Source organism: Mesitornis unicolor, unplaced genomic scaffold (assembly GCF_000695765.1).
Source record: "Mesitornis unicolor isolate BGI_N332 unplaced genomic scaffold, ASM69576v1 scaffold13238, whole genome shotgun sequence".
Classification (NCBI taxonomy): domain Eukaryota; kingdom Metazoa; phylum Chordata; class Aves; order Mesitornithiformes; family Mesitornithidae; genus Mesitornis; species Mesitornis unicolor.
Genome location: NW_010202678.1, coordinates 1 through 15,514, shown reverse-complemented (window position 1 = coordinate 15,514; position 15,514 = coordinate 1). Strand labels below are relative to the sequence as shown.

At 41.7% G+C, this 15,514-nt stretch overlaps 1 protein-coding gene across 1 annotated transcript in view; it reads right to left on the bottom strand.

The window, feature by feature from the left end:
• The window catches only part of CHL1 (cell adhesion molecule L1-like), a gene marked incomplete at its 5' end in the record, with an annotated part of 41,216 nt that extends 25,913 nt beyond the window's left edge, over positions 1 to 15,303 (bottom strand). Inside the window, 7 exons of the mRNA XM_010190478.1 lie at positions 518 to 629; positions 1,320 to 1,457; positions 2,085 to 2,216; positions 8,219 to 8,403; positions 11,315 to 11,435; positions 13,338 to 13,385; positions 15,133 to 15,303. Of these exons, the coding sequence (XP_010188780.1) occupies positions 518 to 629; positions 1,320 to 1,457; positions 2,085 to 2,216; positions 8,219 to 8,403; positions 11,315 to 11,435; positions 13,338 to 13,385; positions 15,133 to 15,303 (907 nt within the window). The remainder of the gene's footprint in view (positions 1 to 517; positions 630 to 1,319; positions 1,458 to 2,084; positions 2,217 to 8,218; positions 8,404 to 11,314; positions 11,436 to 13,337; positions 13,386 to 15,132) is intronic.
• Between the last annotated feature and the right edge of the window lie 211 nt (positions 15,304 to 15,514).

The following is a 15,514-nucleotide window of genomic DNA, read 5'->3' as shown; positions in this document are numbered from 1 at the left end:
TCCTGCAAAAGAAGAAAACCACACTGATAGAATCTAGCAAGGTCTTTAAACTAGTCTGGCTGAGTCTTTAATCTAGAGCTGTCATCTGTAATTTTATTGCACCTGTCAAGCGCTATGACAATCCTGTGATTTCCAACCATATGGAACCATTTCCAGGTAAATATGCTCTGTAAGTCATCAAGTTTCGATCTCAGTAATATGTCTGAATCTAAAAAGTTGCCAACATTACGGTACAGCTGACGAAGTTGTAGCAGGATTTGGCTATATAGAGCACAGCTTGGTGTAACTAATATCCCACCACTTATCTCACACAGGTATTGATTCCTTTCATTAACGCTTTATATAAACTAGTGCTTCAGGGTTCTTGAAATTGCATTTAAACACAAAATACTTATATAAAGTTTTATCAAAAATTTCAAATTTTATCTCCATAACAATAATGCTAGTACACTTTTCAGTGTTTGGGGAGCCTGGACGAACTTGTTTCACATGAAAACATCAGTTCTCAGTAGCTTACCATCTAATATCTGCTGCAGGTGAGGCAAAAATTTCACAGTGAAGGAAAGCACTGTAACCCACAACTGTGGCATAGTTTTCACCATCAGAGGTCAGTATTAAGGGAGCAATATCTGCAAGAGAGAATGCAAAATTAGCAGCATTGCATTTCAGAACTGGGAACATAAATACTGTCCCTTCATCGTCCCCTCTTCCAGCAAAGGTCAAAGGCTGAGCCAATTGATGGGAATTTCACTGCCTCTCGGACCTAGTTGCACTGAGCAGCTGAGGTCCCATAGGCTTCACTGACAAAGACAGCAGCGGTTGACCGCTGGACATGTCAGAACATGAAACCGCAATGCGCTCCAGTGGAGGAAACAGACCCGGTTCTGCTTCCTCTAGAGAGCTCTTCAATTAAATAAATTCCCATCACGCTCTTTCTTCAAAGAACAGGCTGAGCACTGCAACTGAAATTAAAGATTAACAGCACACTTAATAATTCAAAAACAGAGTAGTGGTCACAATTCAGCCCCCAGTGCTTTTAATACATTTGAATTCAAAAGGTTTTGAGCCCAACCACAACCATGTTTTTCAAATAAAGAATGTATCAAAGCTCATGAGCACTTATGCTAAGCATATAATGCTGCTCACGATAAGGTTTGTTGCACTAGTTTGGACAATGCATTTCTTAAAATCTGGGGCCAGCACAAAAGAACAACGACACGGTTACAATCCCCAAGCTGTTCTGAAGCATTCAATCAGCAGAATGGGACACTCCAGTCAGATTTTTTCTCACAAACAGGAAAGGCTGGGAGGGCACTCACTGAGGACATTGACGTTGGCACTGGCAAGGATGGTGCCATGCTTGTTGCTGGCCTCACACTGGTAGACAGCACTGTCCTGAAGCTGAAGATTGGTGAGGCTGATCTCCCTGGCAGAGATTCTCCCTCTGAAGGTCCTACCTGGAAAGATCCAGACTGTGTCAGGAGAAAACACCACGACTGTGAATTTCACGGTCTCTCCTCACTGCTTGAAAGTCAAAGGCAAAGCACATTCTCAGATCAGACCAGGACCTTGCTCAGCAGCTGGAGGTCAAGTTGCAGAGCACTGCCTTTGCCAGCAGTCCTGTGGCCTAAAAAAAGTGCTCTACACCATCAATTTCCAGTAAAATGCCCACACGGACTTCTTAAAATAACAGTAATAATACTGCTGCACCAGGGAGCAGGGCCCACGCTCCCCAGTCACACAGTAACTTGTGCTTAGTCAGAAGCACAAAGACCAGGAGACCTCAGTGAGCATAACCTGTCCCAGAACTTCAAAAGATGGGACTGTTACGGAGTGAGGCAGAGGCAGCAGCTCACGGGTGCTACCACTCCGTGCCCTGAAGCTGTCACCCCTACTCACTTCAAGATCACTCACATTTAAACATTAGTTTTATCGAGTAAATTAATAGTAAATCATGTCTAAACAAGCATCAAATCAGATATCACTCAGTGCATTAGGATTTGTGTGATCCCTCTAACCGGGTGCAACACAGGCAGATCCCACTCAGTCACCACCTAAAGGAGAAGGCTGGACTTTGCACTTACTATCGATGGGCATCCCATTAAGTTTCCACTGAATGGTTGGCTCTGGGTTGCCAATAGCTTCACAGAGGAGCACAAAGTTTGTTCCTACGCTGTAAACACCACCTTCGGGCTCCTTTATCCACCGAGGAGGCTCTGCAAATAGGAGACATAGCAGGTATCAGGTGCCACAGTGAGACATGTCTAACGCTGCTATTGCCATGGTCCTCCAGGAGATGGCAAACGCTGCCAACACTTCCCAGGCAGGTCCTCGCACCCTAATGAGCAGTTGTGTTGTATTTCTTGCAAATCCACGTTACAAAAGGTAGAATTAGCACCAGCACACATCAATTTCTGTCCTTCAGACTTTGTGAAATGTGTCAGGGAGAGAGTATGGGGAATGGGCAGCGCTTATCCAAGTGGAAAGCAAATGCAGATGGGCAGCAGAAGGAGGGAAACCTGAACATGTCTGCATTTTCACAAGGACCCTCAGACACAAGACTGTGGTCTGTGAAATGAAGTGAGACTACTGCAGCAACTCAAAAGAGATGCAGATATCCTTCCAGCTCAAATCCTCTTCACTAGGCATGAGCAAGCAGCTCCCACCGACTTGCCCAGGAGCAGCCAGAGGGCAGAGCAGAGCGACGAAGCAGAGCTCCACGACACAGTGCAGCACCTCCATTTGCTCATCGACCTGTGCTGGGGAAATGCCTTGTGATTTTTCGATATTCCGATTTTTCCATCATGTATTCAGATGAGAGGCTGATCTGTAATGCATTTAGGAAAGATGAAACATTCTCTCAGCACTGGGGATGAGAGACTCATCATCCTGAGAAGCGGTCCAGAAGGCTTGACCACAGGGTGGTGGTAGAGGAGCAGCAGTGTGCTGCTGCCTTCCCTCTGCTCTCCCCTTTCCCAGCACTGACAGCTCAACTGGGGTAGCTCTGTGGAAAGCCTCTCCTCTGCAGAGCAGCCCCCGAGCATCAGGTACCTAAACCTCATAGGAAAAACACAACCATAAGGGAGGAACGGGAACTGGGAGGAGGAAAAAAAAAAAGCATTAATCTGTTAAATGCTTTGTTCTCTACAGACCGAATGCAGGTCTACCCTTCAGTGGGCAGCCTGACTCCAAAACACAGCCTTGAATTCATTATTATCTCTCCCTGAGAAGCAAAAAATTTCCAAATTTTAGTTCCAGACCTGACACTACCTCTTCTGCATGTTCTGGACAGACCACTGTGTCTCTCTCCCTATTTGATGAGGATTCATTAGTTAATGCTCATAAAATGCTTTGAAGATTAACAGAGCTGTTGCCTGGTAATACATCTCCAGATGTTATCAGTGTGATATGCTAAAAGAAAGCATCATTGCTCATATTCACACAGATCTATTAAAAAATCACCCCTGAAGCTCGATACACAAGAGCTTCTACACACAGTCCAACATTTCCACAGTAAAGCACCTATGAAGAATTGTTAAACAACATCTAAAGACTGAAGTAAAATTCAAGACACAGAAGCTTATCTGAAATTGTAACATGTTCACATTTCCTTCACACAGTACTGATTTCTTCTACTGCCTTCCTCAGGCAGTGCTGGTCCCATAGCACAGTGTGTGACGTGACCATACCTGTTACACTTCTCTGTCTTTGGCTCCATGAAAAAATTCTGCAAGCAGCAGAACATTTTGGTTTTGCAGATATTTTTCGTTCTCTGTCTCTCATATGCACTATACTTTCATCAGGAGATGACAAGTCAAAGGCATGGAGGTGAAAAGGTTTGTAACAGTCCTGGTTAATTTGTTTTTGGATTTGTTTGTTGATGTTTTTTCCTTTAGGTTTGCCACAGAGTGTTTGAGATATGGTATTTCTTTGGTTTGGAGAAGGTGAGACACCAAGCACAGACTGAGCAGAACCCACCTGATGGATCCCTTCCTATTTTCATCTGTGCACACACCCTGGAAGCGAGCTGCAAATACATTATACCACTGCTTTCTTTTCTCAGTGTGGGAATTGCTGTGGTTGCCACAAGAAAATGCTGCAGCTGCAAAGCCACAGGCGATGAGATTTTGCCAAGTATGAAATGTAATTTCACAGAAAGGCTTAAGAACCTCTTTTCTGTGTGGCAGACACACTATACTACTTACAAGTATATGAAGTATAAGAATAACAAAATATACACGTTTTTTTAGCAACTACAAAAAACAGTGGTTGGATAATCAAATAGTTAATCTGTGTGAGCAGTACGGTACGGCAAATATTTCACTGCATAACAGATTCTTCTTGGTAAGAGTTATAAATGTGGGGCTCCTGATTAAGATATTTATGTCATTATGGGAATATAATGGCCGGTCAAAAAAATAGAAGGGATCTCAAACAGGTATCTAGTCCACCCTTTTCCAACAGAGCAGGCTCATCTACACCTAAAACACCCGGTGATTCCAAACCTTCATCACAGCTCCCATGCTGTCTATGGCAGCACTATGCTTTTCCCCATGACTAGAACAATTTTTTAACATCTAACTTCTGCCTCACTGCAAATTATGTTTGTTGCATCTTACATAATCCCCGGGGAACCTCGTGAAGCAGCTTTAGTTCATCTGAAGGCTGCTATACATTCCCCAGATTCAGTCTTTCCAAAATTAAACATATCAATTTTTTCCTCAAATGCCCTGCTTTTGAGCTCTGTGACTGCCCTTGCTGCTTTCTCCTGAACTGCCTTGAGTTAACCCCAGTCCTGATGAATTGCACAATGTACAAATGGTTATCCTACATGAGGCCTTACCAGTTCCCTGTAGTCTCTCTTACAACACCAATATTCTGTACTCTCTCCAGGATGATTTTTGCTTTTTCTGCAAGAATAATATTTCCAAGTCGTGTTCAGCTGTGATCCAGTATCTCCTCCAGAGTAGTCTAACCAGACATCTTCCATCCTATGCTTATGAAGCCAATTAGTGCTGCCTGATGAGAACTGCTTTGCACTTGTGCTTACTGAAGTCCATCCTTTTTATTCCAGACCATTTTCCCAATTTACCAAGATCATTTTGAATGCTCCTCACATCTTCCCAAGGGCCGGCAATCCATCTCACTTTGGGGGTATCATCTGCAGCTTTCGATCCAGGTACCACCTTGGGGTCTGCATCCTTGTTGAAGCAGTTTTCCAGTGAAACACCAAGAACTACAGCTTGAGCTTGATTAAAACAGCCAGCCTTGTTTCTACCTCACATTAGTTTAATCTTTTTTTTTATTTTTCTCTAGCTGAGTAATGAAAGTATTACAAGACTTAACTGCAAAGGCCCTCAGCTATTATATTGTTACTATAATTAATCATTATATTGCAATAATTATTTCTACTAAATACAGTCTAGGAGCCTCAGTCAAGATCAAGGTACAATTAGATCAGACACTGTGATAGTGACAAGGTTTTGAGGTTATATGTACATTTTATATTGGGCTTGGGGGATAACATACAAACCAAATACACAAACATTTGAAGTCAGGACAGTAATTCCCTCTCAACAATGGAGGTTTTGTGCCTATTCCAGTGTTCCAGGCTACATCTTTCCTTACAAAGAGAGATTAAAATGCTCAGTCAAGCAATTTGCTAGCTGAATATTTTCATTTACTTGATAATAATTGCCTGAATCTTTGCCCTCAGACTACTGTAGGATTAGTAAGTGGACTGTATGCAAATATCATTAATTAAGACTGTTATTTAGAAGGCTGGGGTATTGGTTTGAGGTCCTCAAATACCAGAAAGAAGAACAGAAAATATGTTATAGTGCAGAAATTATAGACTTATACACCTGCACTACATTTAGAATGGTTGGCAGTTAATAAGAGATAATTTTTCTTCCATGTTTAATTTTCTTCTCCCCACGTGCATTCTTTGAGAAGAACCTGTCAGGTGTGAGCATGCCCTACGTTAGCACAACCTCCCTGAAACCTTCTGAAATTAAAGCTCACTTCCACCAGCTCAAGATCTGCCCTTGAGCATGCACACAGGAGTTGCTGCAAGAATGATGAACGTGCCCATCTCTGATTAATGGCAGTGACATTTTCTGGGTAGAAATTCTAAAAGAAGATAGTGTTTGGGCTCAATTTTACCCTGATATCCTGCATGTGAGGTGACTCCTAATAGGAAGAATTCCTGCCACTGACAGTAGCCACTATTAATTACACATATGGAAAACAAATATAATAGCAATTGAAAAGGGTTTTTTTAAATTGCAATGGCTAGAGTGGGATTATTTCCCTCTTTTTTTTAAAAAACAATATTTCTTTGTTAATGAACATGGACAACAATTTGCCAGAAAGTTTTTCTCCTTCTAGAGACTGTGGGAGAAGGGGGTCAATATTCTGAGCTGCTTAATTAATGTTATTTCTCTGGTATTTTAGTTTTTTGCAGCTCCTGCTATTTCTTTGAAGGATTCAATTTTTACAGCCATGAAAATCATAGCCAGATTGTTAAAATATTCAGCTACAGCAGAGATGCTCCAAACCATCTGGAATGATTTCTAGGAGTCAGCACTTCCCCTCTATCACAGCTGAAAACTTGCCATGCCCTGGTAGCCCACTCTGCCACACTTCCAGGAAGGGAGAGAAGACCGTAAGACACAAGGTTGTGACTGGGGATGATTCATCACAAACAGGAAAAAAGGCTCTTCCCCAGCTAATGAGTAAATACCAAGCAGGCAGCTGAAAGCACCTTTCCTCCTGTCAGGACTCCTGGTGACCATGGGGTGAGAAGCAGCACAGATTAAAATGAAGCCCTTGACAGACTGACAGTTCAATACTGCCTGTGATTTTTTGGGGTTTTGTTAGGGTTTTTTTTACTCTGCAGAGCAGAGGCTGGAGCATTTTTCATCAGTAAGGAGAAAGTGTTTTCAGCAAGTATTTCAGCTGTGCTTCAGGATTCTCATTTGGTAGCTATTTGTGGGCAGCCTTGCTGGAAGCACTGTGCCAGCAGGGATACTTCTGCAGGGCTCACTTTTCTCTGCTAAGTCTCACCAGAGCTCTGCTTTGCTCCTGGAAAAGAGCATCCACACCTGCCTCTTGTGAAGGGCTCACACCTTTGGGGTCCAGAGAGAGAGACGGAAGAAAGGAGGATGGAGGGAAAAAGGTGTCATGCCCCTCTATCTGTGCGCTGCAAGATGTCTGTCATGAAAGTATCTTGGCCAGCTTCATTACTCTCCTTTTAGCAGCAACATAAATAAAAGACGACCAAACACATGCACAAACATACCAGGTTCTCTTTTGCTAGCCCAGCACAAACACCCAGCGCTCAGCCTGTTCAGCCACCAGACCTATGTGTGTGCTCCTGCACAGGGATGCACCATCCTCCACAAAAGTGTAACCCTACTGCCTACACATAAGCATAACCCTAATGCCATTTAGGAATGCTGCAAATATCGTAGTGGTCATACTTGCAAGCACAGAGGCTAGGGTGGAAACAGGCCCCGAATACACAGTGTGATGACAAAAAGTGTCATGTCTCAAATTTTTTATACTGTTAAAAATTCATAGGAAGATTTTTTTTTTTTACTGTTTCATACATTTTTACAATTCTTTTCAGGGGCTATAGAAACCATTCTTAGCTCAGGTTGACCCTATATATAATAAAATAATAGCAAGGGAGCACATGGAGGAAGGGAAGAGAGAGGTGATACCATATTGCTCACCGTGTTTTTACAGTCCTCCCTAGGCATCCACTTTTGGTGGAGGCCAAAGAAAGGAATTTGAGCTAAATGTACCTCTGGTCTGGCCCAGTATAGCCATTTTCATATTCCTTAAGAGCAAGTAGGTCTTTTAGGCTGACTTTTAGATCAATACAAGACATTTCATCAATATCTCTGCTTGACTAACTCAAATCTTCAGAGTACTGGATCTGCTCACATATTTGTACTCCTGTTCACCACTTTGTCGAGCCTTCATGATTCAGGGGAAAAAAAAATAATCTATTTTTTCTAATTTTTTTTTTTAAGGGAGCTACTTTCTGCAAGCTTCCCAAAAATATAAGGCAGGTCTCTGTTTAGTTCAAATTGATAGAATTGGTTAAATTTATACATTTCACCAAGTGATGTTAACAAAGGTCCTTATTCACATCCCTTTGACCACCTCTCTGTTCAAAATCAAAAGCTTAGTAGAATGTACTCAGCACCTTCTACGTGAACGTGGAACTCGTGCTTTGCTCTGCCCATAGGGTTGCTTGCCGTGCACTGGTATGTTCCTTCATCGGCTGCAGTCACTTGGTCTATCTTCAGTATCTTCCCGAAGTTTTCTGTTTCTGGTTCTTCCCTGGGCAAGTTTCCAGTGACCTTGACCCAGCTTAGATGAGGAGTTGGGCTAATAGAAAAGGAAAAACAAAACAAAAACAAACGGCTGTTTAGTTGAATACTAGCCCTTTTAAAACACTGAGGCTACACTAAAAGCTATACTATAGACTACAATTAGTGTATACTGCTTCTTGATTTGAAGGGCCCCTATGAATAGGTTCTTCATGGCCAACACCAGGCCATGGCATGAGACTGCATCCCTTGTAAAGGCACTGGCATGCACTGAGGGAGAGGGAACTTATCGTGACCTGCTCGAAAAGGGCACTTGAGGACAGACAAGGAGGTAAAGACTTCATTAGTGACTTCACTTGGTGCGCTGCCTGGTTAGAGAGGTGGGCAACCATTGGAGATGGCTGAAAATGCTCCTTACGTTTTTAGAAAGCAAATGGCAGTGACAGAGAAATTCGGGACAGACTGTTGTCTGCACATTCCCAGTTGGGCTTCACGACCCCGGCACCGTACACGACGCACATACACAGTGTCAGATCTGCTTACTCTTGTGTCCATCTGTTATTGTGGCAAAATGCCCAGGCACAAGCTACTCAAAGCCCTAGGTACCAAGAAATTATGGTCTTCCACGAGCAGTGAGCACAATGTGCAAATATCCCATTATTTCCTGCAAGAGCCCTTGTCCTGCTCTTATACCAAACTCAGGCACTGGGTTGCCTTGGTGTTGTATTGAGGCAATGCCCTCCTGACACTGTCGTTACTCGGATTAGAAGCCCTCAAAAAATGACAGATTGGAAATGTACTTAATTCCTTATTTTGCACTTGGCTGCCCCTGATCTTAGTTACTTGAAATCTGGCTCAGTCTATCCGCTTCTGTGGTTTGTGGACATTTGGTGGGATGGATTGGCAGAGATATAGGCAAAGCTGATCATTTTTCTGCTGAAAATGAGAATTTCAGCAAATGTCACTTGATTTCAGTCTAAATGTTGCGTATTTGAAGGGTTTCAGTGAAAAATGTGTGTTTGGTGATCAAACAAAGAATTACTTTGTCATCTCTCAAAAGTGATTACTTCAAAATAAAAATATTTTTATTTGAAAAATGTTTTCTTGGAAAATTTTGAGTGAAACAAAAATAATAATTCTTTCCTTTTCATTTTTTTCCAAATAAACTTTGTTCCTTTTTGGCTTTCTCTTCTTGCACACAGTAGTAATTCTTACACATAAAAATTCGTATTTGTGCATTTCCAAGGTGATTTGCCCGTTAAGTACTTTGAAAACACTCTAACCTCATAGCTGTGGACATGTGGAGGTTTGTGGGCCCACGAATTAGCTTGATGGATAGTGAATTAGACAAGGGACTGTTAGAACAGAAAACTAAAACTCACTGCAGATACTTGGAGTGCATCCAACAGAGACACAAGTAATTCACCTTCTCTCAGAAATGGCAACCAACTGCAGTGGCATAATCTCGCCAGCTCCAATGAGCAATGCCCTTTTCAAGCCCACATGGAAAAAACAAAATACCCTAAACATGTTTTTTCAGGCAGTTAAATTCCTGATTTTGGAATTTTATAGAGGGGATATAATTGCACAGCCCTTACTATGAATTATCTATCTGCTAAGCACAGACCCACAGCTCTACCATACAGCATGAGAAGATGATGATTTAAGTCCCCATTCAACAAAAACCTCTACCACAAATAAACCAGAAGCGACTGTGTTTTCATCGTGGGCTTAGTGGTTGGAGAGGTTTTCGCTTTACCTATTTCTCTGGTGGCAGCTCTTCTGGGGCAGATGACTGCAACTACAAGCACAGAGTAAAAATTGTAAACCTGAACTGAGGGCAAAGTGGAATTTGTGTCTGTCTGAGTTACTGCAGCAGGAACAAGGTCTGAGAGGTGTTCACAGCACCAGGGGACTGCACTTAAGGAACAAAATTGCCCTGATTTCCCATCACATACCATCTACTTTAACCCTTTCCTATATTTTTACAGTGAGCATCTCCTCACTGAGATATTCTGCCATGCTTAGCACAGCTGATCCATGAGTAGAGCTTGAGCAGGGCTCTAATGTAAACGGTAATAGCAGTAACAAGCTTGAGACATCCACACAGCCCAGAGCACCAGAAGTATGTGCAGGAGTGGGCCCAAGCAGAAAAAAAGAAATGGGACTGGAATTAAATTTTAAGTTAGCCCACTGCTGTTAGTTTTAGCAGGATCAAATCAATACAGCTGACTCCAGTTCACTATACTTTTGCATAGTGATGGACTTCATTCCTCGACATACTGTCATCCGAGAACATCATGGAAGGAACATCCTTTGTATGAAAATTCTGGATGCTGGCAAATGGACCACAGAAAGCAGCCAGAACCACATGCACTCCTGAGCCAGCACCTCCCAGTGCAACTGGGCAAGGTGGACCACTGGTTTCACTCAATGGGGCATTTCCTTAATGGCTGCCTTGTATTACATCACTCAAGAACTTTTATTTCAAAAAGCCAAGACCTGACACCTGGAAAAATGCTGAATAGCTTTTGACCATTGAGCTAAAACTCAATTGGCATTTCTAGAAAACAAACATTTCAGGTTGTGAGCTGAACCACAGAAGCTGAACTCTGATGTTATTTGTTTCTCAACATCTCAAAAGTCGTACTACTGAAAAAAGTTCGATGATAGGTTTTTTTTAATATATCAGTAAAAAAAAATAAAATGAAGAATTACCATGACATGATATCAATTACTTCTTTATAAGCTACAGCAATAACAAATATATGAATGTTGTGTGCTAGTTCTGTGCTGCTTTACAAGGAGTATGCACGCTTCAGAAAAACTCTGCATAGAGGCTCAATTTAACACTGTAGAAGCAGGTAGGTATACTCATTTGCAGTTGCATAATTCCTAATACAGCTTTTTCTTTGCTCAATTCTATTTCAAAAGGTGATTAAGTTTGCGCAGTATTGTGAATTACTCACAGCCCTTCAGCAATACATTCGAGTAGCAGGACACCTCCCTTAATGACAGTGACTGATGAGCTACTGCCAGCAGATTCAGGAGGGATCAGCAGTTTGGGTTTTCTTTCCTTGATAAAATTTGCTAAAAAATAAAATAAAATAAGAGTTAGATATGAAATCTTAGAGCCTTTACTTATCCTTCAATAATGCCACAAAGATTACCTCTGTCAGAAGGTTTTAGACATTTAGAGATTTGTAAATTTCATTTATTATTTACATGATTTGAGGCTAGTTCAGAACTCTCCTGTTTCTGCTGCTCACAGTCAGAAGATGTCTACAGCGATACCAACAGGCAGCAGTGCTGATGAAGCCCCCTTTCCTATGGTGTCATGTCCTGCTTTCTGAGCACTGGCACCTCGGCTAGTCTTGGTGCACCGTTCTTCTCAACTGCTGATCTTCTGGTGCACACCATCTTTCTCAGCACCTTTCTTCTACACTGACTCCATCATCTTTTAAATCTCAGATGAAAACCCATCTTTCCTGACTTGACTGCTCCACAGAATTGCTCTTCTTGCTACAATTATTAAATCCACAGTAATGGAGATACAATTTGTAAGGAAGACTGTTAAAATAATAAAACAAGATTGACCTGCATGTGATTTCAACAGACCATTTGTTCAAGCCTGCCAAACAATAGTTTCATGATGAAATATGCAGAGAAATGGCTATCCAACTATCACTACAGTAACAATTAGCACAGTAATGAATAAGTCCCCAAATGGTACTAGTTCTTAAAAAATAGTCAGTTACGGATGATTTGGTAAAAGACTCCCATGTATCTCTCTGAACCATTTTCGGTTTTTTTTTCCTCCCCTTGCTTTGTATCTCTAAAAATCCATGTCACAAGTGCTCAGAGCTGCAGCAAAACCCTTCGGTGCCTCTGGATACGCTCGCACGTTTTCCATCTGCCCTCCACCTCTCGCTGCCAAAGGCAGGCAGACCCCTGCCCCGAGCAGTGACAGGAGTTCAGACATCTCTCCGAGGGAAAAAAACAGTTTTAAAGTGTCTGTCACTCCACAAAAGCTCTGCTTGTTCTTCTCACAATGCTCGGCCTCTGCAGGCCGAGGTTTGAGGGCTGATCAATGCTTTGAGTTACCGTCTCAAAATACTTGAGAATCTCCCTTTCAAGAACTTCAGTGCTTGTCAGCAAAACAAGGTCTTTCAGGAGTTTCATCTCAAAAAACAGAGGCTCTCCAAAGTGATTTAACCAAATAAATCAGAGTCAAGAGTTACATGCAAGAACTGAGATACTAATTTTTACATATTTTAAACAAAATTAATTGGATGGAGAATTTGAGGAAGAGCTGTTGGCTGCCTTTTGACCTATCTGCATCGCCTGCATAAACCCCAGTAGAGCATCTGCAGGATATTTCTCCACAAAAATGGGTGGGCACAAAATAAGGGAGAATGTGAATCCACAGGATGAGAAGTTCATGATTGTATTGTGGTATCAGACGGGGCAAAATATGGCCAAAATGAACCACCATGATGTATGGCTGTAGATGGGGACAGTTAACACACAGCACCTAAAGCTCTGTAAATCCACACCTTAAACTCACACCAGAGTAATGAAGCCTCAGGGCGACCCTTTAGACAGGAATTCATGGTTTCAATTCCTGGATACCTAATGACAGCCTCTTAACTGCCAGAGGGAAATTTGGAGTACCCAGCTTGGGCTCCTGGTCTGAACTGGTAATGCAAGAAACCCTGGACATCAGTTGTCTTGCTTACATCACGTCACGAAATGTGAATGTTCTTTTCTCAAGGAATAAAACTACCTCTTTGTTAAAACCCTTCAGATTTCTGTCAAAAAGTAGATGAGCAAATTGTACTCCATGGACCACTTAAATCCATCCCATTGCAATAAAAAGGCTTTTGTGACTTCTTTTTCCATTTTTTTATGTTTCCTGAGGAGCAGCTTACATTTCACCTCAGCTGGTAGATTCTCAGTTTAAAGGCTAAATAACAGATGCATTCAACTCACCCTTAGTAACCGCAGCATTAGGTGAGCCTGAGTCATTAGCATGCTTAACTGAAATAAATAAAAGTGACAACCAAACACAAAAATGCACAGTTGATATAGAATCAAAAGAAACAATAAATCAACCAAAACAAAACAATGTCCCCCCCAGATTTCTGCCATTAAAAAAAACAAAGAAACCACCAAAATAAAGCAACAGATGAACAATGAATTTCTGCAAATTCAAAGAGAGTCCTTTGAAGATCTAAATATATAACACTGTATAATACTTCATGGGTGATATAATCATAATTTCATTAAACCCTAAGTATCCACTAAAAAGAAATTTCATAAAATTTATCTAGTCTATTCTTTATTGCCTATGTTTTTTATGTCTTATTTTAATACAGTCCCTCAACAAGTACTTGGCATGAAGAGTCTCAGACTGAGTTTACAAAGCCCTTTGAGTTTCTGCCTCACTTCTTTGCCTGCACCCAGTCTCACAGCTTTGATGGCAAGGTGCACACGCTGCAGTGCTGTGCTGGATCACTGCCAGGGCTATCAGCGGCCCCACAGTCAAAACCCATCCCATTTCTCTGTAATCTGTGTGCATATGTGTGGGACTGGACCCATTAGAAAAGCTACAGAAAGCAGCATTTCATTTTTATATTTTTCTCACAATTATTATCCCAAGATACAGTTTTAGCAAGTATTAAGATATACAAAGCCACTACTAATCCTTTATCTTTTTATCCCAACAAGAGAACCCTCAAAATCATGTATTAAATATTAGGCTTTCATTCATGAAGAAAAATCTCCTTGGCTTTCTGGGCTGCATAAGCCCGAAAGGTCAGAAGTATTAGTGAAACAGAAGACTGATATTAAGGGCATGGGCAGCCACAGTGAGTGGTATAAATGATACCAGAAACTATTACAGCCAAAAGAGACTGCAGCGAAGTGGGCTGGGTCTCCAGCTGGTGTAAGCTGCCTTAGGACCACCAGCTTCTGTCGGGCTTTGCTGACTTAATGTTGAGAGAGTGCCCTAAAATGCTGCACTTTTTTTCTTGGATATTTGTATACTTTTCCTCCATTTCCAACACTGATATCTGTACACCCCATATATTCAGTGGCTTTACACCACCTGAATTAGTGCTTTGATCCCACAGCAGGTAGGTATACACTGAAAAAGTGCATGCGTATGGCGATGGGACAGCAAGACCCACAGACCCCAGTGAGACTCGGGGGCCATACCTGAAACCATCTTTTGTATAAGACCCTTGGAGTCTACAGGAACACAGAGATGTTAAAATAAATAAATAAAACAAATATGATGTTCCCAACGCATAAGTCATGAAGGAAATGGAAAATGCCTCCTGTGACACTGTTGATGCTCAAGGCAGCCCACAAAGCCCTGAAAAACATTGTCCTTCCCAACTGCATTGCTGCACCAGGACCAAACCAGGCCTGCACCCAGAGAGGACATGGCCAAATAAAATCCTCAAGACTCAGTGAGGTCCCATCCATTGGTGACCCACTGGACTGCAGGAGAAGTAGATTTCCCTAATGCATCATTAGCTTTCACTAGGGGAGAATGGAAAGAACAGGGCACTTTTGGGGCCCAACAGCTTCAAAAAGCTTTTATCAGTTGAATTTAGCCCTTAGAGTAAGGTTAATAATGCAGGAATAAGCACAGTAACATGCATTTTCTTCAGAGAGAATCGCATCAGAGACACAGGGCACACATCTGCATTCGCTGATACCTGGGGAGATAAAAAGGAAAAACAATAGAAAACAAGAAACCACTCATCCACAGACTTACAACGGGAAACCTTCAGCGTCATTGGCATTTTCTGTACAATCGTCCTCAGTCTTGGAAATGCTGCAAAGCAACAATAATCACTTCGACTGTCATTTTCTTCCACATTTGCAAAGTAGAGATCTCCCTTAAGGCTCATGGAGACCCTTTCATCTTGCGGAATGTGCTGCAAATCTAGCAAGAAAAAATAATTATGATATGGTAATGATACTGAGCTGTTTCACCAGTATGACTACTAATGCTCTCCTGTCATTTGTTTGCTTCCAGATAGAGAATATAACTTTGATGCGAAAGAAACAGAAGACCCAGCATAACTAATGGATTATTTACCAATGTTCAAGATACGTTTGATAATTGATAATATTTTTAATATATATTATATTTA